The sequence below is a fragment of the Hyperolius riggenbachi genome, chromosome 10, assembly GCF_040937935.1.
Source record: "Hyperolius riggenbachi isolate aHypRig1 chromosome 10, aHypRig1.pri, whole genome shotgun sequence".
NCBI lineage: Eukaryota > Metazoa > Chordata > Amphibia > Anura > Hyperoliidae > Hyperolius > Hyperolius riggenbachi.
The window spans coordinates 241719783-241744944 of NC_090655.1; the positions used below are offsets into that span (position 1 = coordinate 241719783).

At 45.6% G+C, this 25162-nt stretch overlaps 3 protein-coding genes across 4 annotated transcripts in view; all 3 read right to left on the reverse strand.

The window, feature by feature from the left end:
• Positions 1-11087, reverse strand: part of LOC137535057 (zinc finger protein 605-like) — a 46222-nt gene extending 35135 nt beyond the window's left edge. The window contains exons 1-2 of the mRNA XM_068256823.1: positions 11043-11087; positions 10942-10969 (exon numbers count right to left, since the gene is read on the reverse strand). The gene's annotated coding sequence lies outside the window, so the exon portion shown is untranslated. The remainder of the gene's footprint in view (positions 1-10941; positions 10970-11042) is intronic.
• LOC137537001 (gastrula zinc finger protein XlCGF57.1-like) lies at positions 1192-15341 on the reverse strand. The gene is made up of 5 exons (XM_068259161.1): positions 15143-15341; positions 11043-11114; positions 4755-5510; positions 4446-4587; positions 1192-1198 (listed from the first exon to the last, which is right to left on the reverse strand). The coding sequence occupies exons 1-5, from the start codon at positions 15339-15341 to the stop codon at positions 1192-1194; spliced, it is 1176 nt and encodes a 391-aa protein (XP_068115262.1).
• A 287-nt stretch (positions 15342-15628) lies between these two features.
• Positions 15629-25162, reverse strand: part of LOC137535059 (gastrula zinc finger protein XlCGF66.1-like) — a 45360-nt gene continuing 35826 nt past the window's right edge. The window contains exons 1-5 of one of the 2 annotated variants that reach the window (XM_068256825.1): positions 18806-18850; positions 17889-18008; positions 16517-16651; positions 16308-16431; positions 15629-15863 (exon numbers count right to left, since the gene is read on the reverse strand). In XM_068256825.1, the coding sequence (XP_068112926.1) occupies positions 15757-15863; positions 16308-16431; positions 16517-16651; positions 17889-17945 (423 nt within the window). In that variant the 5' untranslated portion in view covers positions 17946-18008; positions 18806-18850 and the 3' untranslated portion in view covers positions 15629-15756. Of the gene's footprint in view, positions 15864-16307; positions 16432-16516; positions 16652-17888; positions 18009-18805; positions 18851-25162 lie in introns of those variants that run through there. The other variant, XM_068256826.1, reaches the window with a different exon arrangement.

The window sequence follows — 25162 nt, forward strand, 5'->3', positions numbered from 1 at the left end:
CCAGTGACAATCCAGTGCGAATCATGGGGCCCCCAGCAAGATTTAGTTGGGGCCCCCCAATGTTCATACTCTTTCCCTTGCCTAACTCTGGTGACCCTAACAGCTTGCTGGGCCATCTTGCAAGGGTCAAAAAACAAGTGTGGACAATCGTAATCTTAACACCCATAACAAGTATAGGCAAAAAAAAAAAACCTGATCTGAAGGATGGACCCCTTTATCAGAGGGAGTGAAGTAGTAGTTGGGGACCCTTTATAGCTCTGGGTACCCCTGCAGTCACAGGGGTTTCTCCCCTGTAGTTACGCCCCTGCTTCCAACCTAGTCCTCAAGGTGGTGTGAGATAGTCTGTCAACCTATTGCAGTAACTCGGTCTTCTTCTGTCTTTTTTGGTAGTAGTTGCGTAGTGTATGCTCTCCCATTGTTGCCTATGGACCCCAGTAGAGAAGAAATGCACACCTCAGTCATCACTCGAGGAAGTACATATAGTAAAGATGAGCCCGGCACCATTCAATGATCTTATATTAAGTTTTATTTAAGGCTTAAAGTGGACCCAAACCAAACATTTTTTTAATTCAAAATATTTAGTTGCACCACTCTGACACATACAAAGATAAATAAACACTCCTTCAAGCCTATGAGCATTTCAGTGCATGTTTGTCACCCTTCTCTTTTCAGAACTAGGGTTATACAGGTGGCAGCCATTACTTCTGAGCTTAGTAGGAGGTTTTAGAATGATCATGGGTGTGTTTGTCATCAGCTACCCTCACAGGGGTGTCGTCTATGTGAAATCTCACACAAGCTGAGATCACCTCCCCTGTGACATCATCAGTAGCAGCCTGTGTTTTGTTTTTTATCGCCTTCACCAGTCTGCCAGATTCTGTCCCAGCAATATGAAAGGAAGGAAGGGAGGGGTTTCTCCAATAAATGTGAAATATTTTATATTTGTCATCATGCAGCTGAAAGAAGGATGCTATTTATTATTATAATTTAGAAAATAGACTTTATTTCTGAAATCTTGTATTTTTAATTTGGGTCCACTTTAAGAAAAACTTCATAAAGAGCTGTGGATGGTACTGGCCTGATCAGTACCATATTGTTGCCTATGGAAGAATGGCCAGACTGGATGGAGCTGAAAGAAAAGCTTTGGAGTAGAACAAGGCACATATAGGAACATGCAATCTTCTATGATAACCTTCACTCTCTAAAAATATAGACAAAGATAAAAATAATACATGTATTACACATTTTGGAAAATGGTTACAGAACATTGAAAAGATTCAGCTATGAGATTAATTTGTGAAAAGATGCATGACGACTGGAACAGCAGGACAGCGTGATAATGGCCAAGGCCTGGCAGCCATGATGGAACAGAGGGGGTTGAGTGTTCCAATATCTTTTTGAGGAAGGTGCCCTGGTTACATCTAAACTGTGTTTCATGGTTTCACTCCCCCGAGGAAGCCATGAAGTGCGTTGTCACATGCTTTTCTGTGATAAACAGTTTGCAAATTACTAGCTGGTGTCTCCCTTGGGGTTCACATCTTATACTGCAGCTGAATTATCAGCTTTTGTACCAACTAAAACTGGTTTAATTTCCCTTGTGCTAATTCTATCCTCTGCACAAAACCATAACCCCACCCCTAGTGCTAAATAACCCCCCCCCCCCAAAAAAAAATAATAATAATAAATAAATATAACAATAAAGCCTACCATAACCTCTTGGGGCAAAATACTATCTTGTCACTCCTTCTGAAAGTTCTGAAATGGCTTAACTCTAAGTGCTGGAAACTAACAACCCCCATCCATATAAGCCTTCTACACACACTAGATCAAACTTTTTAGGTCGGGGGCCTGGTCAACATACGTCAGACTGCTGGGGGGCCGGAACATACATAAAATGATGCTAAAATCTACAGTAGGTATTGATTTCCCCATATTCATGCCGGAAGAGAACTCCCAGCAGCAGTGTAACGATTGGTGTCAGCATGAAGAGAGAATCTGATTATTGGCGATCTGCAGTACCACCAAGAATGCAGATATACGCCTGATTATCGATGATCTGCAGAATCAGCGATAATACAGATGTATTACTAACCTCTGGACACCAGAATAGTGAGAGTGTTTAGTGTAACAGTAACAACTGAGTGGAGACCACCAGAGGAGCTGGCGGCCTAAGACTCCTGAGGAATTCACCCCTGACTGTGGGTGATATTCCTGTAGCCTGTGGACCCCTGGGCGAGGGGCCGAGGCTGGGTTGCAGGAAGCCCTGCAGCTAATATGAAAGGTTTTGCCCTGAACTGGGCTAACGTAATACAGTAATAGCACAATCCTAGTCTGGGGTGTGAGGTCCGTAGTCACAACACCCTGGAACTAGTCTGGAGCATAACATAAATGATAATACAAATCCCTAGTCTTGGGTGTGAGGTCCGTGATCATCAACACCCTGGAACTAGTCTGGAGTATAACATAAATGATAATACAATTCCCTAGTTTTGGGTGTGAGGACCGTGATCATCAACACCCTGGAACTAGTCTGGAATATAACACAAAGACAATACAGTTCCCTAGTCTTGGGTGTGAGGGCCTTGATCTCAACACCCTGGAACTATGCTAGAGTATACACAGAAGATACACAGAATTCCTAGTCTGGGGTGTGAGGGCCTTGATCTCAACACCCTGGAACTGGTCTAACAAATAATAACAGTACAAGGTAATCTGGCTCAGTGTGACTTCCCAGGTCCACCTGGTTCAAACACACTGTAAGGATCTGACTATGGTCTGAATGCTTCCACAAAGTGTTTGCAATGGCAGACAACCAGCAACTGACAAGCAAGCAGGATATATAGTAGCTGAACTCTGCTGCCCCGCCCGAGCCACTCAGCCAATCATGAGTCCAGCAGGAATCAGCTGACCGTCCTGATCAGCTGACACTTCCCCTGCTGGTATAAAGGTCCTGACTTCTGGCCCGCGCACGCGTAGCTCTTCATCCATCTATGTGGACTAACAGACCCAGCCACTCCAAAGGCACGCTGCTGCGTACAAACTGCCACCTTGGACGCGGAAACAGCCGCTTTGCTGTTAGAACATGCGGCGGCTTTTCCGCGTTCTGCCACACTACCAGACGCGTGCCTACGCGTGCAAACCGCCGCGTTGGACGCAGAATCAGCCGCCTTGCTTTCAGCACATGCGGCGGCTTTTCCGCGTTTTCTCACAAGCAGCCATTTAGAAGAATGTCTTTGTGCACCAGACAGTGAAGCATACCCAGGTGATAATCTGCCACCCAGTTGGATAGCAGTGTCACCTGAAGCAGAATTGGATTGGAAGCCAGCGAATGACTGCCCACTGGCTTCTACAGTATGTGGATGGGTGGGGACAGCACTGCTATTCTATATGCAGGCCACTGATATTAAAAAATGCAGTGGTCCACATCTATTAGTTATACATTTTGTGTTTGGGAGTCTGTGAAAAAGCCTCGGGGGCGGGGGGGGGGGGGGGGCATTTGGCCCGGCGGGCCGTAGTTTAAGGACCACTAGATGGCTCTCGGGTGAGGCAACCAGTTGAAGCCACCTCTGCCAATCTAGTATGTGCCAATTGGACCCAGATAACCTTGTTGTTTACAGAACTCAGTCCAAACCTGTCACATGGCAACAGTCTTTTTATATGTGTATGAGGCATAATACTGACCCTTTCCTGCAAAACCTAAAATGTCACCCCAACAATAACCCTCCCCAGAAATACTCAACTCCAACAGCTGGATAATGCAGAATAGAAGGACAGCTCTGCACTGAGCTGATGAAGAGGAAATGACATCAGTGCATGATGTCACTGCGGGCCAATAAACACTGCACACGAGCTGCCTACTCCTCCTGCATAACTGTCTTTTCTGCTCAATGCTTATTCATGTAACTGGAGGGGTCCCAGCATTGCAGTCCTGCTTCTGCCCTATGCGGTCTGACCCTGATGTCTGTGTGAAGACTCTCTGAATGGAACAAAGATGAACACCCCTGCCACCCCTAAGCCATGTACACATGCTAGACTGTTCTTGCACAAGGCGGGAGGGTGAGTTCAGTAGCCCCCCGATATCCCTGCCTACCTTGGACAGTGATCAGCCTGGTGGACTGACTCCAGCCACTGCCTCTCATGCGATCATTAGCTCTCACCTAAGCTTTGTACACAGGCTAGATTGTCACATTCTCTAACCGTGCCCGCCCCTTCCTCCCTCACTGTGCCCAACCCCCTCTCTCCCTCGCATTGTCCCTCTTGTCACCACAACCAGTCCTGTCATTCTGGTAATGGGACTAAAGTAGTGGTTACATGGTGACTATTGGGGTTTACATTTTTAATAGAAGCTTTTCCCACACTCTAAACATGCAAAAGGACACTAAGCTAAATGAATCCTACGCTACTACCAAAACTCTTCCCACATTCTGAACATGAGAATGGGTGCTCACCTGTGACTTCTCTGGTGAATAACCAAGTGTGCTTTCTGAGGAAAACCTTTCCCACACTCTGAACATGGAAAGGGCCGCTCGCCTGTGTGAGTTTTCTGATGTCTTGAAAGGTAATGTTTATCACTAAAACCTTTCCCACACTCTGAACATGATAAATGAAAGATGCCTGTGTGAATTATCAGGTGTTTATCAAAATGTGCTTTCATTATAAAACCTTTTCCAAACTCTAAACATGAGAATGGGTGCTCACTTGTGTGACCTCCCTGGTGTATAAGAAGGCTTCTTTTATAATTAAAACACTTCCCACACTTTGAACATGAAAAAGGCTGCCCACCAGTGTGACTTCTCTCGTGAACAACCAAGCTTTGTTTCCGAGAAAAACATTTCCTACAATCTGAACATGAAAAAGGTCGCTCCCTTGTGTGAGTTCTCTGGGGTCTACAAAGGTCCCATTTTTCACTAAAACGTTTCCCACATTCTGAACATGAAAAGGCTGCACCCCTGTGTGAGTTTTCTGGTTTCTAAAGAGGTCAAATTTCTCATTAAAACATTTCCCACACTCAGAACATGATAAAGGCAAGATGCCTGATTGGCTTCTCTGGTGTCGAAGAAAGTGTCGTTTCTGATTGAATTTTTCCCAACACTCTGAACATGAGAATGGATGCTCCCCTATGTGAATTCTCTGGTGTCTAAGAAGATGTCCTTTCATACTAAAACCTTTCCCACACTCTGAACGTGAGAATGGGTGCTCACCTGTGTGACTTCTCTGATGTATAAAAAATTGCCCTTTCCCACCAAAACCTTTCCCACACTCAGGACATATGAATGGATGCTCGCCTGTATGACTTTTCTGGTACGAAACCAGGCTTGTTTTCTGAGCAAAACATTTCCTGCACTCTAAAGAGGAAAAAGGACGCTCACTTGTGTGACTTCCCTGGTGTCTCAGAAGGTCTCTCTTATAAATAAAACCTTCCCACACTCTGAACATAAAAAAAGGCAGCTGGCCTGTGTAAGTTAACTGGTGTCTAAGAAAATCTCTTTTGTCATTAAAACATTTCCCACACTCTTAACATGACAAAGGATGGGTGCCTGTGTGACCTCTCTGGTGTCTAAGGAGACCTCTTTTATGTTTAAACCCTTTCCCACACTCGGAACATGAGAAAGGATGGACACCTGTGTGACGTGTCTGATGTGACATCGCTGCTGTATTCCTTGGATGAAGATGTCCGTTTGAAGAGCTCCCAACATTATGTCCATCTGGTGGGAAATTACATTTTCTTTAGATACTGAATTTACCCTCCCCTCTACTACTAATTAACACTATAGCTCTCAGCAGGCTGTCTGCTGCCAGGTACAGTTGGCCAGTTGCTCTGAAGTCTAATCTTTACACCAGGTCATCAGAGGAGTTTAGAGGTCTTGCAGTTGCCTGGCTGCTGGTGCTGACATGAAGTGTGTGAAAGAAAAAGAAAGCTCTGATTTCAATAGTTTCCTGTATAGATAGTGGTGTGTGTGTGTGTGTGTGTGTCTGGTGGGTGTGTGTGTGTCTGGTGGGTGTGTGCCTGCTGGGTGTGTGTGTGTCTGGTGGATGTGTGCCTGCTGGGTGTGTCTTGTGTGTGTGTGTGTGTGTGTCTGGTGGGTGTGTGCCTGGTGTGTGTGTGTGTGTGTGGTGGGTGTGTGTGTCTAGTGTGTGTGTGTGTGTGTGTCTGGTGGGTGTGTGCCTGGTGTGTGTGTGTGGTGTGCGTGTGGGTGTGTAACTGGTGTGTGTGTGTGTGTGTGTGTGTGTCGGGTGTGTGTGTGTGTCTGGTGGGTGTGTGCCTGGTGTGTGTGTGTGTCTGGTGGGTGTGTGGGTGTCTGGTGGGTGTGTGCCTGGTGTGTGTGTGTGTGGTGTGCATGTGGGTGTGTAACTGGTGTGTGTGTGTCGGATGTGTGTGTGTCTGGTGGGTGTGCCTGGTGGGTGGGTGTGTGTGTGTGTGTATGGTGTGTGTGCCTGGTGTGTGTGTGTCTGTGGCCTTCGTGGTGTGTGTGTAGCGTGCGTGCGTGTGTGTGTGTGTGTCCTGTGTGTGTCAGCCTCCATATCCCTCTCACTTCATGTCTGAATTGATGCATAGAATGTTGGAGGAGGTTTAGGGAAGGGGGCCCAAATCTGCTGTATTGCTTAGGGTCCCAGTTGGCCTTAATCCGGCTCTGTTATAATATATATATATATATATATATATATATATATATATATATATATATATATATATATATATATATATATATATATATATATATATATCACCTAAAAGATTATTAGGAACACCTGTTCAATTTCTCATTAATGCAGTTATCTAATCATCCAATCACATGGCAGTTACTTCAATGCATTTAGGGGTGTGGTCCTGGTCAAGGCAATCTCCTGAACGCCAAACTGAATGTCACAATGGGAGAGAAAGGTGATTTCAGCAATTTTGAGCATGGCATGGTTGTTGGTGCCAGATGGGCCGGTCTGAGTATTTCACTATCTGCTCAGTTACTGGGATTTTCATGCACAACCATTTCTAGGATTTACAAAGAATGGTTTGAAAAGGGAAAAACATCCGGTATGTGGCAGTCCTGTGGGGGCAAAAATGCCTTGTTGATGCTAGAGGTCAGAGGAGAATGGGCCGACTGATTCAAGCTGATAGAAGAGCAATGTTGACTGAAATAACCACTCGTTACAACCGAGGTATGTAGCAAAGCATATGTGAAGCCACAACACGCACAACCTTGAGGCGAATGGGCTACAACAGCAGAAGACCCCACCAAGTACCACTCATCTCCACTACAAATAGGAAAAAGAGGCTACAATTTGCACTAGCTCACCAAAATTAGACAGTTGAAGACTGGAAAAATGTTGTCTGGTCTGATGAGTCTCAATAGAGTTAGAATTTGGCATAAACAGAATGAGAACATGGATCCATCATGCCTTGTTACCACTGTGCAGACTGGTGGTGGTGGTGGTGTAATGGTGTGAGGGATGTTTTTTTGGCACACTTTAGGCCCCTTAGTGCCAATTGGGAATCGTTTAAATGTACCGGGCTACCTGAGCATTGTTTCTGACCATGTCCATCCCTTCATGACCACCATGTACCCATCCTCTGATGGCTACTTCCAGCAGGATAATGCACCATGTCACAAAGTTTGAATCATTTCAAATTGGTTTCTTGAACATGACAATGAATTCACTGTAGTAAAATGGCCCCCACAGTCACCAGATCTAACCCAATAGAGCATCTTTGGGATGTGATGGAACGGGAGCTTCGTGCCCTGGATGTGCATCCCACAAATCTCCATCAACTGCAAGATGCTATCCTATCAATATGGGCCAACATTTCTAAAGAATGCTTTCAGCACTTTGTTGAATCAATGCCACGTAGAATTAAGGCAGTTCTGAAGGCGAAAGGGGGTCAAACACCGTATTAGTATGGTGTTCCTAATAATCCTTTAGGTGAGTGTGTGTCTAATATATATAACCACCTTTTGCTGCAATTACAGCTGCCAGTCTTTTAGGGTGTGTCTCTACCACCTTTGCACCTCTAGAGACTGAAATCCTTTCCTATTCTTCTTTGCAAAACAGCTCCAGCTCAGTCAGTTTAGATGGACAGCATTTGTGAACAGCAGTTTTTAGATATTGCCACAGATTCTCGATTGGATTTAGATCTGGACTTTGACTGGGCCATTCTAACACATAGATATGTTTTGTTTTAAACCATTCCATTGTTGCCCTGGCTTTATGTTTATGGTCATTGTCCTGCTGGAAGGTTTTTTTTTTTTTTTTTTTACATTCAAGAATTTTATTGATTTTTTTTTGTATATGATAAACATACATTAACAAGGTAAGTGGAAAACAGAGACTATACTTACAATGAGAACAACCATTAACATCGTATAGCAGAATAAAACAGCAGGCTTATAAAAAAGTACAATTGTTGAACAGATTTTGAACCAGGTTACATTAACGATCATCACAGAGATAATAAAAGAAAAAGTAACAAAAAACATGAGGAAGGAAGGCTAATCAGGTAGCCACTGGTGCGATAATAGCGGATGTTCCTGGCCTTGTTGCCAAAATCTAACGGTCACCATGTAGCATTAACATGAGGCATTGAAGAGAGGGGGAGAAAGAAAAGAAGAAGAGAAAAAAGAGAGAAGAGTGGGAAGAAGAGACCAGGATGGGGTCAACAGGAGCCTAGAGAGATGCTAGAAGAGGTCTTAAGTGTAAAATCTGTAATGACATTTTTCTAAAGGCTAACCTCCGCCCCGGTCTCAAGTCTTTTGCAGACTCCAAGAGGTTTTCTTCCAAGATTGCCCTGTATTTGGCTCCATCCATCTTCCCATCAACTCTGACCAGCTTCCCTGTCCCTGCTGAAGAGATGCATTCCCCCCCCCCCCCCCCCCCGAGCATGATGCTGCCACCACCATATTTGACAGTGGGGATGGTGTGTTCAGAGTGATGTGCAGTGTTAGTTTTCTGCCACACACAGCGCTTTAAATTTTGGCCAAAAAGTTCCATTTTGGCCTCATCTGACCAGAGCACCTACATCCACATGGTTGCTGTGTCCCCCACATGGCTTGTGGCAAACTGCAAACTGGACTTCTTATGCTTTTCTGTTAACAATGCCTTTCTTCTTGCCACTCTTCCATAAAGGCCAACTTTGTGCAATGCACGACTAATAGGTGTCCTATGCACAGAGTCTCCCACCTGAGCTGTAGATCTCGTCCAGACTCGTCCAGAGTCACCATGGGCCTCTTGACTGCATTTCTGATCAGCGCTCTCCTTGTTCGGCCTGTGAGTTTAGGTGGATGACCTTGTCTTGGTAGGTTTACAGTTGTACCATAAGCCTTCAATTTCTGAATGATCACTTGAACAGTGCTCCGTGGGATGTTCAGGGCTTTGGAAATCTCATTGTAGGCTAAGCCTGCTTTAAATTTCTCAATAACTTTATCCCTGACCTGTCTGGTGTGTTCTTTGGACTTCATGGTGTTGTTGCTCCCGATATTCTCTTAGACAACCTCTGAGGCCGTCACAGAGCAGCTGTATGTGTACTGACATTAGATTACACACAGGTGCACTCTATATAGTCATTAGCCCTCATCAGGCAATGTCTATGAGCAACTGACTGCACTCAGACCAAAGGGGGTTAAATAATTATGCACACCCCACTTTGCAGTTATTTATTTGTAAAAAATGTTTGGAATCATGTATGATTTTCATTCCACTTCTCACGTGTACACCACTTTGTGTTAGTCTTTCACCTGGAATTCCAATACAATTGATTCATGTGTGTGGCAGTAATATGTGTGAATACTTTTGCAAACATACATATATATATATATATATATATATATATATATATATATATATATATATGTATATATATCCCTGTGACCTCCTGTGTCCATACGTTTGGGCCTGTGCCCATGCACGGCACGTAGGCGGATTTTGGACAGCACGGGAGGATGGGTGCAGGGGCAGGGAGTGGGCATGTGCGTGGGAGTCATGACCATGTGCACGTTGCGGTGGCAAGGGTGAAGGGGTGCTGTAAAGGAGGGGGGAGCAATGACAGTATATTGGACCCAACTCCTCCCTCTCCTTGGGTTCCCGTCTGTGCTCCATTGAATGAGATGTGCGACAGAGCAAGCAGCCAGCACTCAAGATGGATGTTCTGCTCTCAGACAGGGGGCGGGTGCCAGTTACAGAGGTTGGGAATGCCCCTCCAGCTGAAGAGGCAAGGCCTCTCTGATTTTACCTCAGAATGACACAGGCAGCGTGTGGAGAGGAGGCAGACATGAGAGGGGGAGCAACTGAGCTCACAGAGAGCGATATGGCACCAAGCAGCAGAGCGGTGTAATTCACAGATGACACACAGTGAGGGGGGACTGTGAGAGACTGCGCCCGAAGCCAAAAAGGGAGACACCTCATCCACAAATGAGTGAGGGACAGCTCAGCAAGGCCAGAGAGACCGCTTCAGGGAAAAAAATAAACAGATAAGTGAAATCACACCACACGGAAACGCAGCAAGAAAGTGACAGGAGTTTATTTAAAAAGACATTTCAGCATTACTCAGAAATATTCCCTAATAGTAAGAACACAAAAAAATCAGACTCTCAAACTAAGTCAGCTGAAACTGCTTCTTCTAATATTAACTGATATTTTTCTCACCACACAGTGTGTGGTGAGAAAAAAAAAGAAGAAATGTTGTCATAGCAGCACCAGTGTACTGAATATTGTTGTTGGTTTTTTTTGTGAACCAAAGACTGTGTTTTCTTTTCTACCTGTCACAAAAGAGCTGATCAGTGAGAGAAGTTGTGTGTACACTCCCTTGTTCTGCTTAAACGGTTCTCCACAGTAAAGCCAATAAGCCTGTGTTTGAATGCAATTAATCTGCACATTGGCTGTGTCTAGGCCTCAAGAATAATCCCCAGTGTGACTCTGCTTAAAAACCTGCCTGGTATGAGTGAAAAAGACACTTACCTGCCAATATTTTTGGAGTGTTAATTTTCTGTGAGGAGAAAAGAAAATAACACATTAGGAAAGAAATTTATCAATTCATGGATTGAAAAATAGGAACTTACCTGTGAGGAAATCTTTTGCTGTGTTCTGGTTGTTCTGCAAGTGAAGTAATTGCATGTAGAGCCTAAACCGACCTGCAGGGAAAGGTAATAAAAGGAGAGAATTGATACTTACATATGAGACATACAGGAAAAGGAAAACTTTGATAACTAAAAGAAAAAGAAAGAATGTCAGATATTTGTTGAGTTTAACTGTTAAAAGAAACAATAAGGAAAGAAACTCACCTCAGCGTTACTGAACCGGCGTCTTGGAGTGTGCTACAAATAAAGTAAAGGAAAGTCAGTACAAGCTATCACCCATTTCGGAAAAGATCTTTAATCAGCAACTCCACATCAGTTCTTTTAAAGGGGTACCCCTGCTCCATGGTCATATACAGGCTTAAAGGGGAACTGAAGAGAGAGGTATATGGAGGCTGTCATGTTTATTTCCTTTTAGACAATACCAGTTGCCTGGCAGCCCTGCTGATCCTCTGCCTCTAATACTATTAGCCATAGCCCCTGAACAAGCATGCAGCAGATCAGGTGTTTCAGTGGTTCAGACTTATAAGTCTGATCTGACAAGACTAGCTGCATGCTTGTTTCTGGTTTTAATCAGATACTACTGCAGAGAAATAGACCAGCAGGGCTGCCAGGCAACTGGTATTGATTAAAAGGAAATAAGCATGACAGCCTCCATATACCTCTCTCTTCAGTTCCCCTTTAAGTGTGAATATGAACTTATAGCCACTGTATGGTTAGATAAGACTTTTGCAAGGAACTGAAGACTATTAGGGTCATTACCATGCAGTAAGGCCTACTTAGAGTCAGTCACCACTTATCTACCCCACCAGGAGCATTAGACCATTTCCTATTTGGTTTCTCTCAGGTGTATTTGGTCACATATATGTATGCATACACATTTAGATAGGAAAGAGAAAGCTGTATTGTTACAGACTTATAGAGAGTGAGATAAAGAAAAAAGGTCTGGGGAAGGATTGTGAATTGTGTATTTGCTGTGTGATGTGTTGTGTTTTTCTTACAGGTGCAAGAATTTTAGGCAAGGTCCAAGTGTAGTAGTCTCTATCGTTATTTCAGGAAGTAACCTTTTTCTTTTCAGGTGCGAGATCTACAAGCAAGAAACAACAAGTGTTTAACTCTGTATCTGTTGATTGTCATATTTAGTCGATATAATAGATTATATAGAACAAAGAGGAGACAGAACAGTTCTCATCTCAATCTTTATACTTATTATATTGGGTATAAAGATTGAGATGAGAACTGTCAATGTGGTGTTGCCACTGTGGTGAGGCTTGGGTCTCATACGTGGGGATCTCTGGTGGCAGTTCTGACTCCCCTTTGTTCTATATAATCTATTATATTGACTAAATATGACAATCTTGGTCTAAGGAATGCAGTACGAAATGTGGTTACAAACACTAGCTGCCTCTATATGTTTTTGGATCATCTTTAAAATTTCCTCTTCTTTATTTCTTTTTATGTACCGTATATACTCGGATACAAGTCGACCCCGTGTATAAGTCGACCCTAATATTTGACCCTCATAAGCTGGAATTTTTCAATCACTTATGTATAAGTCTATCCAGCAAAGTTAATGGCTGCACATGGGGATTAGGATGGGTTAATGGATGCATTGCATAATGTATTGTAGTCATTAACCTCTCCTGAAACCCCAAGTACAGCCAATAACTCTTCCAGGACACACATTCAGCCATTAACCCTCTGCCTGTAGCTCCCTTCTCCTCTCCCCTCCACCATCACCAAACACATGCTGCCTGCAACTTCCCCATACCCATGCTGCTTGTACAGTAATTCCCCCTTTCCTCCCACCATCACCCAAAGGGGGCCTCTGTCTCCATTTCACCCCTCCCTCCCACCATCACCCAAGCATTTGCTGCCTACCTGTGTAATTCATCTCTCCCTCCCACCCACCATCACACAAAGGGGGCTGCCTGTCTCCAATTCCTCCTCGATCTGTGTAATCCTGTGAAACGTGATTCCCGCAGTGAGAAGCTGTCACTCACCCTCTGTGTGCGCAGCTGCCTTTCTTTTCCCTTCACTAGTGCTGGTCTACTTGCTCTAGTGTAGCGCTGGTATCCTTGCTTCAGCGTAGCTCCATCTTCTGACATCAGGAGGCAGGGCTACTGGATCAGCACGAGTGAAGGGAGAAGAGAGGACACTGCGAACGCTGTTGGAGGGGGAGGTGATGGCTACCGCTGCGGGAATCACTTTGCACAGGCACAGAGCGAGGAGGCCATTGAGACGGATGGCTCCCTTTGGGTGATGGTGGGTGGGAGGGAGGAGGCAGCACCCCTCCGTATTGGCTATTAGTTGGGAAATTTAGGACTACTCATGTATAAGTCCACCCCCCACTTTTATACTTTGAGTCAGTCCTAAATCTCTCGACTTATAGCCGAGTATATACGTTACCTTTATTGGCAGTTTTGCATTTCCTTTTAAAATATCCCTGGATTTGCACACTCCAGAAATTACTTTATACTTAAATCCACGAATGATGTCACATAGACCCCTCCTCACTCATGGCCGAATTGTGAATTGATACTGGTCATAGGTCTATAAAAATGTATGCCGCCATGTTGCTAATTTAGACTTGAAAAAGAGGAGGGCGGACCTCCGCGAAACTTGTTGTCTTTACAATAAATACTTTTATAATTTAACTTTTTAGCCACCTTCTTTTTTTAATATCCCCCGCACCGCCTGTTAGCAGCTTAACCTGGAAGAAGTAGGCGGGACTATACCACGCGTGCCGGCCGCTCTGCCACCAGTGCTCCTACGGCAGTGGGAGGCTGTGCACACTTGGGGGAGACTACTACCACCACTGTGACCCGGCTCATCTCTCCCCACGCTGATCTTGGGGACAACGGACGGATCGAGAGTCTGCGTCCCCACTCACCCATAAGTGGGACATACGTAGTGATCGGCTGGGCACTCATTGACAGCCACATATAATCCAGGTGAGACCTGTCCTGGATAGGACTGCAGCTAACACAATTTCTTGACAATCAGAGCGCTTTTTTGTACTTTTTAAACTATACTGAGGGCACCTATGGCTGGCTAGCCTATACTGGGAGCACTTACGGCTGGCTAACCTATACTGGGGGCACCTATGGCTGGCTATTCTATACTGGGGGTACCTATGGCTGCCTAACCTATACTGGGGGCACCTATGGCTGCCTAACCTATACTGGGGGCACCTATGTCTGCCTAATCTATTCTGGGGGCACCTATGTCTGCCTAATCTATTCCGGGGGCACATATGGCTACACACGCACACACTTAAAAAATATAATACCAACATGAAAGTAGTAGCACAGTACAGTACAGTACCTCCTCCTCATTTGATGGTGCAATGATGTTCTACTGAGGAATAGTGACGGACCTTTCATATGGTGTACAGTATCTCCTTATTTGTTGGTGCTATGATGTTATACTGGGGAATGGAGATGGACCTTTTATTTGGTGTACAGTATCTCCTCCTCATTTGTTGGTACTATGATGTTATACTGAGGAATGGAGATGGACCTTTCATATGGTGTACAGTATCTCCTCCCCATTTGTTGGTGCTATGATGTTATACTAAGGAATGGAGATGGACCTTTCATTTGGTGTACAGTATCTCCTCCTCATTTGTTAGTGCTATGATGTTATACTGAGGAATTGAGATGGGCCTTTCATATGGTGTACAGTATCTCCTCCTCATTTGTTTGTTCTATGATGTTATACTGAGGAATGGAGATGGGCCTTTCATATGGTGTACACTACAGTATCTCCTCATTTGTTGGCACTATGATGTTATACTGAGGAATGGAGATGGGCCTTTCATATGGTGTACAGTATCTCCTCCTCATTTGTTGGTCCTATGATGTTATACTGAGGAATGGAGATGGGCCTCAACCTCACCTGGTCCTAAAATGTCATGCCTCAGCTGCCCCCATCCTTCACTTTGTCCATCTAAAAGTTCTTTTAACCAACCACTAACTTGTTCCTCATCACTTTATTTCAGTATCCTTAAACTTAAATCTACAATTAGTTTAATCTAATCTCATCAGGTAAAACTATTTCATCATTTGATGTTTATACCTTACCTGTGCCAATATTCAGAGGACATTTGTCTTCTTTAATAGTTTTAATTTCATTGTCATCTTCCATAGGTTGATGATCACTTACATATGCATCTTTTTTATTTGACCCTAATATTTCACCTTTCTCCGTAGACAGCCAATCATCTCTCACATAAGTCTCATCTTCCTTTTTAATTGTCCTCATCATGTCACCCTCCTCCATAAGGTTCTGGATACCATAGAGCCTTCCTGGTCCTTGCTCTGTCCCATAATTTCACCAATGTCCCCCGCTGAAGTTATTTGACCTCTTCAGCACTCCTCATGTAGCCTTCAAGAGAACCTGCATCCCTGAGTGCTTCCAAAGACATCCGCATCCATATTGCACGCACACACACACACACACACACACACACACACACGAGTGCGCATGCGTAGTATGGATGCGCCTGTCTTAGAAAATACTCGGGAATGCTGCCAAGGATTACCAAAAACGCAGCCGGCTGTGTAACTTCAATGGGTAACGACGCTGGAATGATGGAAGGGACTGAGCACTGGGAAGGCTCTATGCCACCCAGAGCCTACCCTCTACATAGGTAAGTATCTATCCTAAACTTCAGGGTTTTCTTTAAATCCTCAGTTCAACCTACTTGATAATAGTGGGAAATGGTTTGATGTTCCTGTAGACAATCCCAAGAATAAAGAAGATCTGTACATCTCTCTGGTGGTTTGCTGTTTATAGATCCATCTGTAGGAGACACACACACTGACTACATTCATTGTCTCTACGGGCTTGATTCACAAAGCAGTGCTAACTGTTAGCATGCTTGTGAAAAGCCCATTATCACACGTCTAAACTCAGTTTAGGCGTGATAAAATAACCCTGCGCGCAAAGTCGCATCGCGGTGCAACTTTAACGGCGCACCCGATGTGACTATAAGGTCGCATGGGGTGTGATCTTAATGGCGCATAGTGTGCCATTAAGGTTGCACCCCATGGTAACCGGGGTTATTTTAGAAAATGGTGCTAACCCAGTTAGCACTCAGTTATCACGCCTAAAGTCTTCTAGGCGTGCTAACTGGTTTAGCACCTCTTTGTGAATCAAGCCCTATGTGTTTATCAGATGATAGGGGATCTAGGTGGGCCCTTCATACTGCTCGCTCATCTATAAGAAGCATAAGTCTCCTCTTACCAGGTGATGTGAGGGGTGGCTGATTCTTAATCTTGATGTCCTTGGAGAAGTCTTTGTGTCCTTCTACACTCTGCCACTCCTCCTTGGAGGAGAAGGTTGGGACGTCCTGACAACCTATAGGAACCTGACACACACAATGACACAGTCACAATCCAGACATCTCCCTTGCTATAACTGGGCAATATCCAATAATTCCCAGCACTGCTCACCTCTTCCATCAGCAACTCAGTGATTTTGTTCATGATATGTAGAATCTTCTTCTTTACGTTTCTCTCAGGTAACAGAAAGTGAGGTGGGGGAACTGTGATTGTCACCTGGTCACCAGACTTCACAGGAGGAAATCCCTGTATTGAAAAACCACCAGTAATTTTATTGGACTTCCCAGAATCCTCCTCACTTCTCTGATCAAGTCTGTGTTTTACGTATTAGTAGAGATAAGAGTGAGGTCACGTGACCCTCCCACAATATTACCACCAGGGATGAGCTGGCAAATATAAAATTGAGGAACTACCTACAAAGTTATTTTTCCTCCAAATATTAAGTTGAAACTGCAGGTTGGTTGGCTCAGGCAACATAAGAGAGTGTTTACTCACCAACCTTATGTTGCCAACTCACCAACACTCTGCATGCTGCTCTCCATCTTCGAACACTTCTCCCTTCACAGCTGGAAGGTGGACATGTCATTAAGATGCAGAGTGTTGTGCACCACGTCGGCTAGAGGCAGCATCATAGGTGACTTAACACTCTCTGTTGTGGCTTGTGCTCACCAGCTTGACATTTCAATTTTGTACTTACCGACTCCGGGACAAGTAAAAATGGCACACAGCACCGGGTAGATGTAAACGGCACCCCATAGACTTACATTATATAACGCTATTTAGCGTTATAAGTGTTAAAAAAATTGGCGCATGCAGGATGACTTACACTTATAACGCTAAATAGCGTTAAAAATGCAGGGGGCTAGTGCTAGGCAGCGGGGGTCAGAGGGAGAGACAGCGGGACACCGGTGTTAGGCAGCAAGCTTGAGGAAGTGGGATTAGGTGGAGGAAGGATGTGTGCATACGCATACATTACCTTGTCCCGGCAAGCGAACTCACTTCCTCACTTAGTTTGCTGTATTCCTGCAGTCTCCGCATGGTGATTGGCTGGATGCAGGAATACAGCAAACTAACTGGGAAGTGAAGGAGCGATGACGATCGCCAGCCGGAACAAGGTAATGTACGCCTATGCATACATCCTCCCTTCACCTAATCCTACTCCCTCCACCCTGCTGCCTAACACCAGTGTTCTGCTGCCTCTCCCCCCTAAACCCCCCTGCCTAACACTAGCCCCCCTGCATTTTTTAATGGAGCACCGCTCCGCCAATAAATGTATCATAAAGTGCTATTTACTGTTTTAATGTATTTACATAAAAACGATAAATGGGGTTTAATGATACATTTATCAGCGGAACGGTGCACCATTTTCACCCTGCACCATTTTTAACTGGACCCCACCGGCTCACCCTTTTTCCCCTCTCAGGTCAAGTGTGTGTTTTTTTAATAAGAGTGATGTCAGGTGACTTCCCAGAATCCTCCTCACCTCTCCAGTCAGTGGGCAGATGATCTCCAGGGTGAGGTTGAATATTCTCTCAGTCATGTGACTTCAGTCCTCGTCCATCCTCACTGGTGTGGTCATGTGATCCATACAAGCAGTCCTCATCTGTAGGCAGATAACAACATGAGAATTATCTAGACTGCAGGAACCTCAGCTGTATTAGGGCAGGGAAGTGTTACATGTGCCACACACTCTGCATTATGGAGGCTGAGTGTTATACCTTATGATATTGCAGTAAACCTGAAGTGAAAGAACAAGACAAGGCACTAAGAACCAGATCCATAGAAGTGGAGATCACCCACATCAGAGCTAAGGTGCCAGCTGTAGAGAGAAGCCTCAGGGACAGCCCAGCACATAGAGGGGGGTGTAAGACACAAGCAGGGACAGCAAACACTGAATAACACAACCACATGCTGTAGCTTGCATTGTGTACAGGAGGAACATCTGCACAGCTTGTGGGATAAACCCTCCCAAATGATAAGCGATTCCACAAAAGGTTACAGAGGAGAAGAGAGCTAAGATCCTGTATGACATCTACATCCAGATGGGCAGACAGGCTCTGATCAATCAATCAGCCATCAAGGTAGTAGACAAGGACCAGAAGACAACAGTGGTGACAGATGTGGCAGCTCCAAGTGACAGCAACATCAGAAAGAGGAGAATGAGGAACTGGAGAAGTACCAGGGCCTGAGAGCTCTTTGTCCTGAGAAGTGCAGCGATAGGAACAGATAAGATTCTGTGCAGAACTCTCCAGCTCACATGCCTCTGGTAGAGGAGCTGAGGATAAAGAAGACATTATCTATACACTGCTCCATATACTGTATGTGTGTAACAGCAGCTGCTAGTGATGGGGGAGGGATATGAGGGTTGCTGGGTGTAAATATAAAATAATCTCTTCTTACCTCTTCTGCTGCCAGTACCAGCAATGTCGCCTCTGTACTTCCTCCCTCTTCATCTATAGCTCCCCACCTGTGTCTTCCCATTCCGCATAAAGAAGTGACATCACCATCTTGTGGATAGTAGAGGAACTGCAGCCCTCATGTATTTGTTCTACAGTTTTTATCGCATTTTGCTCAGTATAGTGATGCTGATATGAGAGCTAGAGGGACTGTGCATAGTTATTTAATTTCAACCCCAGTAAATTAAATCATTTTAGCATTGAATTCCATGGAAAGTAATTAGTTTCAGTTTTTGTTGCTGCTCAGTGTACCGATTTGGAAAAATGTCTTTTATTTCCATCCTGTCAGACAAGACAAATAACATTTATATTACACTTTTATCCTGGTGGACTCAAAGCGCTAGAGCTGCAGCCACTAGGGCACGCTCAGTAGGCAGTAGCAGTGTTAGGGAGTCTTGACCAAAGACTCCTTACTAAATAGGTGCTGGCTTACTGAACAGGAGGATTTGAAACCAGGTCACCTGTGTCAGAGACAGAGCCCCCCCCCCCCCCACCCCCAAAACAATGATACATACCTGAGGCTTCCTCCAGCCCCCTTCAGGCTGATCGGTTTCTCGCCGTTCTCTTCCGCCGCCTAGATCTTCCACTAGGCGGCCAGGTAATGCTGCCAGACAGAGTGTACTGCCCATGTTCGGCCACACACCCCATCGGGCTCCTGTGGCCAGAAGAGTTCTGCCGTACTAGTGTCTAGTACCGATAATTTGGCCATGCAGCATCAAACAGCGCACGCACAGTAATCGGGAGCATTCCGCGCCTGCGCTGCCTGATGCTGTATGGCCAAATTAACGGGCTACCTAGGGGAAGATCCAGGTGATAGAGGAGGACAGTGAGGGAACAATCAGCATGAAGGGGGCTGGAGGAAGCCTCAGGTATGTATAATTTTTTTGTTTTTTGGGTTCTGCCTCTCTAAATTCTTTTATTTTAGCTGTTCTCATGTTCACTTTAACCATTCTATACATTCACTATAATTGCGCTGCTTCCTAATATTACACAATCAAAAACCTTTTGTGTTCGCCACACCTCTAGGTAAAGTTACTCCCAGTTAAATCTTAAATAAATTCTATGGTGTGTAGGGGTTCCCACATAATAAAGTGACAGACAAAGTTCCAATAATTTTTAAAAGTCCTCCTCCACACAGAGTGACTTCGATTTTATCCACTATTAACATGTAAAGTAATCGCTCACCAGATCTCAAGGCTGACCAACAACAGACCAGGAATCAGCACTTAAAACATCTGCCGATCTCCTCACGATCTCAGCTCCTTGCTCTGACAAATCCTGTAGAGAATCCAAAGAAGAATCGCTAATGGTGCAGTATTAGTGACTCCAGTTGTTACCTCTGCTTATAACACTGTGCACATGCACTACTATACACCACTTGTGATCCCAATCGCCAATATACAAATGAGCCGCTCACCAGATAAACTGGCTGACCGACCACAGACCAGCAATAGAGCACTCACTGCAGATCAGATGTCTCTCCTCTGTCTTCTCACAGGAATCAGTTCTCAATCACTAGGCTCAAACACATCCTTACATAGCGCAACTCTTCAAGTTGGGCAGGGGCCAGTTGGGGAAGTTTAAAGAGAACCCGAGGTGGCATATGATAATCCTAATAGGACCCAGAGGCATGTCTGTGCACAACGACATGCCTCTGGGTCACTGTACCGCCACTGCCAGCCCTCCCTGCGCCGCGCTGCACCCCCTTAAAAGATCACCAGGCTAGCGACAATCTGCTTGTCTCTAGCTGGCTTTATTTATGTGAGGCTGTCAGTCAGCCTCGTAGCATCTCCGCCTGGATTCCAGGCTCCCCCCACAGCTCCCCACCTCTGTTAGCTTCCACCAATAGGAAGCCAAGTCGCGACCAAGGAAGTCCTTGTGCCCACGACATGCCTCGGGCTCCTGTTAGGATTATAATATGCCACCTCGAGTTCTCTTTAATCGAATCTAAAAAGGCTGTGATGGAAGGGAGGACAATTTAAGACATACCCTTGCCACACCCCTAATCACACCCCACAAAACTCCTAGTTAGTTACTGATGCCAGAAAAAATACAGTAGCAAAAAAACAAACAAGAAAAAAAAAAACAAGTTTTATAATTTAGACCACACTGGTCATCTCATCTCTATAATCATTAGTTGTCCTTCATTTTAAAATTTACAATAAATTTAAAATAATTTTTTAGAGTATATTAAACATAATTTTCAATAGAAACATACATATATTTACATAGATCTGTAAATGAGTCCTGAAAGAGGCATAAAAGAGGGGCAGAGGGTTTTTGCTTCCAAAGAGGGAATGTCCCTCTGAAAAAGGGCCAGTTGGAAGTGATGGAATCACCGGCATCTGCTGTGCTCTCTGCCCCTCCCTTCAGCAGCATGGTTGAGGTGAAGAGTGAAATGTTGAACACTCTCTGCCCCTCCCCTCAGTGGCATAGTTGAGGGGAAGGGTGGAGTGCTAAGTACTTTCTGCCCCTCCCCTCAGCAGCATGGTTGAGGGGAAGGGCAGAGTGCTGAGTACTCTCTGCCCCTCCCTTCAGTGGCATGGTTGAGGGGAAAGGCGAAGTGCTGAGTACTCTCTGCCCCTCCCCTCAGCGGCATGGTTAAGGGGAAGAGCTGAGTGCTGAGTACTCTCTGCCCCTCCCCTCAGCAGCATGGTTGAGGTGAAAAGCGGATTGCTGAGTACTCTCTCTGCCCCTCCCCTCAGTGGCATGGTTAAGGGAAGGAAGCGAGTGCAGAGTACTTTTTGCCCTTACCCTCAGTGGTATGGTTGAGGTGAAGAGTGAAATGCTGAATACTCTCTGCCCCTCCCCTCAGTGGCATGGTAGTGAGGAAGGGCACAGAGCTGAGTACACGGGGGTGGGCTCATGGGGCTGGAGGAAGCCCCGGGTAAGCATAAAATCTTTTAATTTGCCCATTTCAGGTTTCCTTTAAGATTCATGAAACCATTGGAAGTTCAAGGAAGTCTTCGTAAACATGTCAGCCATGTTTCTACTCATCCCTATACATGTCATTTTTCTGCAGCCAATTGATGCATCAATATGAAGTCATGAGCAGAAGTGTCGCCCTAGGGTTGGAGCTCTCTGAGAGGTGACAGCTATAGTGTGAGTGTATCACCCTAAGGCTTAGCACTTCCAGAATTTAAATCTATTTGTTAACTTGCGTGAGCTATGCAGTAATTGCAGAGAGCAGTTCCCCCCCCCCCCTTCCCCGTTTGGGTGGCCAAAGAGCCGGGGCAGGTGGTTAGGTGGCCAGAAAGTCCTCATGTTTAATGGCCAGAGAATCCCCCATTAGTTGGCTAAACGGCCCCTCTGTTCAGTGGCTAGAGAGCCCTCTTTTTTGTGGGACTGTGAGTCCCTCCATTTAGGTAGCCAGAGAGCAGCAGGGGGCATATGCAGAGCGAGCAGTAGGTTACATTAACTCACCTTGCCAGGATCCACCACATGCAGCATGTACTTACTTTCTGCTGGTCCCTCGCATTCGGTCTTATAGTAACAGCACCCCCATGATGTCATCAGGGGGCTCAGTTACTATGAGACAGAACGCAAAGGACCAGGAAGTAAGAAATTGGGGCAAGGTAAGTTAGCGTACCCCACTGTGTGTTTTGCATGCCCCCCACCCCCTGCTGGTGCATCCTGGACAAGGCCTAGCCTTGCCCACTCTAAGAAAAGGGCCTTATCAGAGGATTGTATACACAAAGAGGATGGGTAGAGAACCGGGCAAAGCAGATGAGGGGACAGAGGACTGGAGGAGAAGATGAGAGGACTGGAGACACAAAGATGAAAAGGAGAGGAATGAGAATAGGAGGGGGAGATAGAATTGGAGGGTGAGAAGCATGGACGTCCGTGGAAAATTTCCCGGGGGCGGAGGGCAAAAAAGGGCAGGGAAGCTACGCATCACACGCAGCGCTAAAAAAACACAGGGGGGAAAGCCGTGCGTCAAAAAATGGGGGTTAATAGTGTGGTGCGCTTAGCGCAACGCGCCCAAAAAAGGGCGTGGCCTGGACCAGGATGTGGGTGTGTTCACGAGTGGAGCCAAATTTACATGAATTAAGCAACAGGCGGGATATTTGATTAAGACTTTAGGAGGAATTAGATTGTGAGCGCCTCTGACACGGGACCCCACATTGTTTAGTGCCTCCAGTATAGGTTAGATATGTAGGCTTCCCCAGTATAGGTTAGATAGGTAGGTGCCCGCTGTGTAGGTTAGATAGGTAGGTGCCCGATGTATAGGTTAGATAGGTAGGTGCCCGCTGTATAGGTTAAATAGGTAGGTGGCTCCAGTATATGTTAGACAGGTAGGTGCCCGCTGTATAGGTTAGATAGGTAAGTGTCCGTAGTATAGATTATGTAGGTAGGTGCCCGATGTATAGGTGAGATAGGTAGATGACCGCTGTATAGGTTAGATAGGTAGGTGCCCTGCAGTATAGGTTAGATAAGTAGGTGCCCGCTGTATAGGTTAGATAAGTAGTTGCCTGCTGTAAAGGTTAGATAAGTAGGTGCCCGCAGTATAGGTTAGATAGGTAGGTGCCCTGCAGTATAGGTTAGATAGGTAGGTGCCTCCAGTAAAGGTTAGATAGGTAGGTGCCATGCAGCGGGGGCACCGGGTATAGTAGTTATTATAACTCACCTTCCGCTGCCATCCCACGCAGCCTCAATCTGCTTCCTGTCCCGGCATCGGTCGCATTGGTAACAGCGCCCCGTGATGACATGCAGTCACTTCATCACAAGGGGTGCTGTTACCAACGCGATAGCTGTCGGGACAGGAAATAAAGTTACACTAAGATAGAGTGACCAGATTTTTGTAGGCTCAACCTGGGACAGGGTCGGAGGATATGGGGGGGGGGGGAGGGTCTGCGGCGCGCGAATAGAGGGGTGCGTAGCGCACCGCGGCGAAAAATGTGGTGCCTGCCGCGTTGAAAAATGGGCGTGGCCATAACATTCTATGGGCGGAGCTAACGTAATGATGCAACAGCGAGGCATAAGAAAGCAGTGTTTACGCCGTGATGTGGTCAAACGAGGATTCGCATCATGGGTGTGCAGAAACTGTGTGATGCTATTTAATAGTATACCATAACTCCAAAGCAGCAAACACAGCCAACTATGACCATTAAATAATAAATGCAGCAACAGTTACCCCAGACACCACAAAATAAACGCAATGGGCAACATGTCAGCACAAAATAAACGCATTGCGGGCAACATTTCAGCACAAAATAAACACATTGCTGGCAACATTTCAGCACAAAATAAACGCAATGGGGGCAAACATGTCAGTACAAAATAAACGCAATGGGGGCAAACATGTCAGTACAAAATAAACACACTGCGGGCAAACATGTTAGTACAAAATAAACGCACTGCGGGCAAACATGTCAGTACAAAATAAACGCACTGCGGGCAAACATGTCAGTACAAAAAAAATGCAATGGAGGCAAACATGTCAGTACAAAATAAATGCACTGCGGGCAAACATGTCAGTACAAAATAAACGCACTGCGGGCAAACATGTCAGTACAAAATAAACGCACTGCGGGCAAACATGTCAGTACAAAATAAACGCAATGGAGGCAAACATGTCAGTCCAAAATAAACGCACTGCGGGCAAACATGTCAGTAAAAAATGAACGCAATGGGGGCAAACATGTCCGTACAAAATAAACGCACTGCGGGCAACATGTCAATACAAAATGAACGCAATGGGGGCAAACATGTCAGCACAAAATGTATGCAATGGGGGCAAACATGTCAGCACAAAATGAACGCAATGGGGGCAAACATTTCACCTGGAAAAAAAATAAGCATTTACTTACCTGACATAAGTCAGTCAGCCAGCTGGCCTCTCGCGTGTGTGCAGCTCCCCGGGCTCACAGGCACTCAGACACAAATAGTCTCCAGTACAGGGCTCCGCCTCCGGACGCCATCTTCCCGTAGCCCTGCTCTGCCTGTGCCTGCCGGAGCAGGACAATGCAGGCTGGAGCGGGGCTGCGGGGAATGAACTAGCGCAGCGTCTAGGAGACGCTGCGGCTAGTTCATTGTACGGTGGCCAGAGTCCCGAAGCCGGGACGTCCCGCTGCTAAAACCGGGACGTTTCCCGGGACCTCATGCAGCCTGGGACAGCGCCCCCCTGAAGGTGGGACGCGTCCCGGGTAAAGCGGGACATATGGTCACCGTAACTAAGAAAGAGATAAGGATTAGGAAATAAGATGAAAGGACTGCAGCATACCTCCCAACTTTGAGATGAGAAAGAGGAAACCTTAAGCCACGCCCCTGCCACACCCCTAGTCACGCATACCATAAAGAT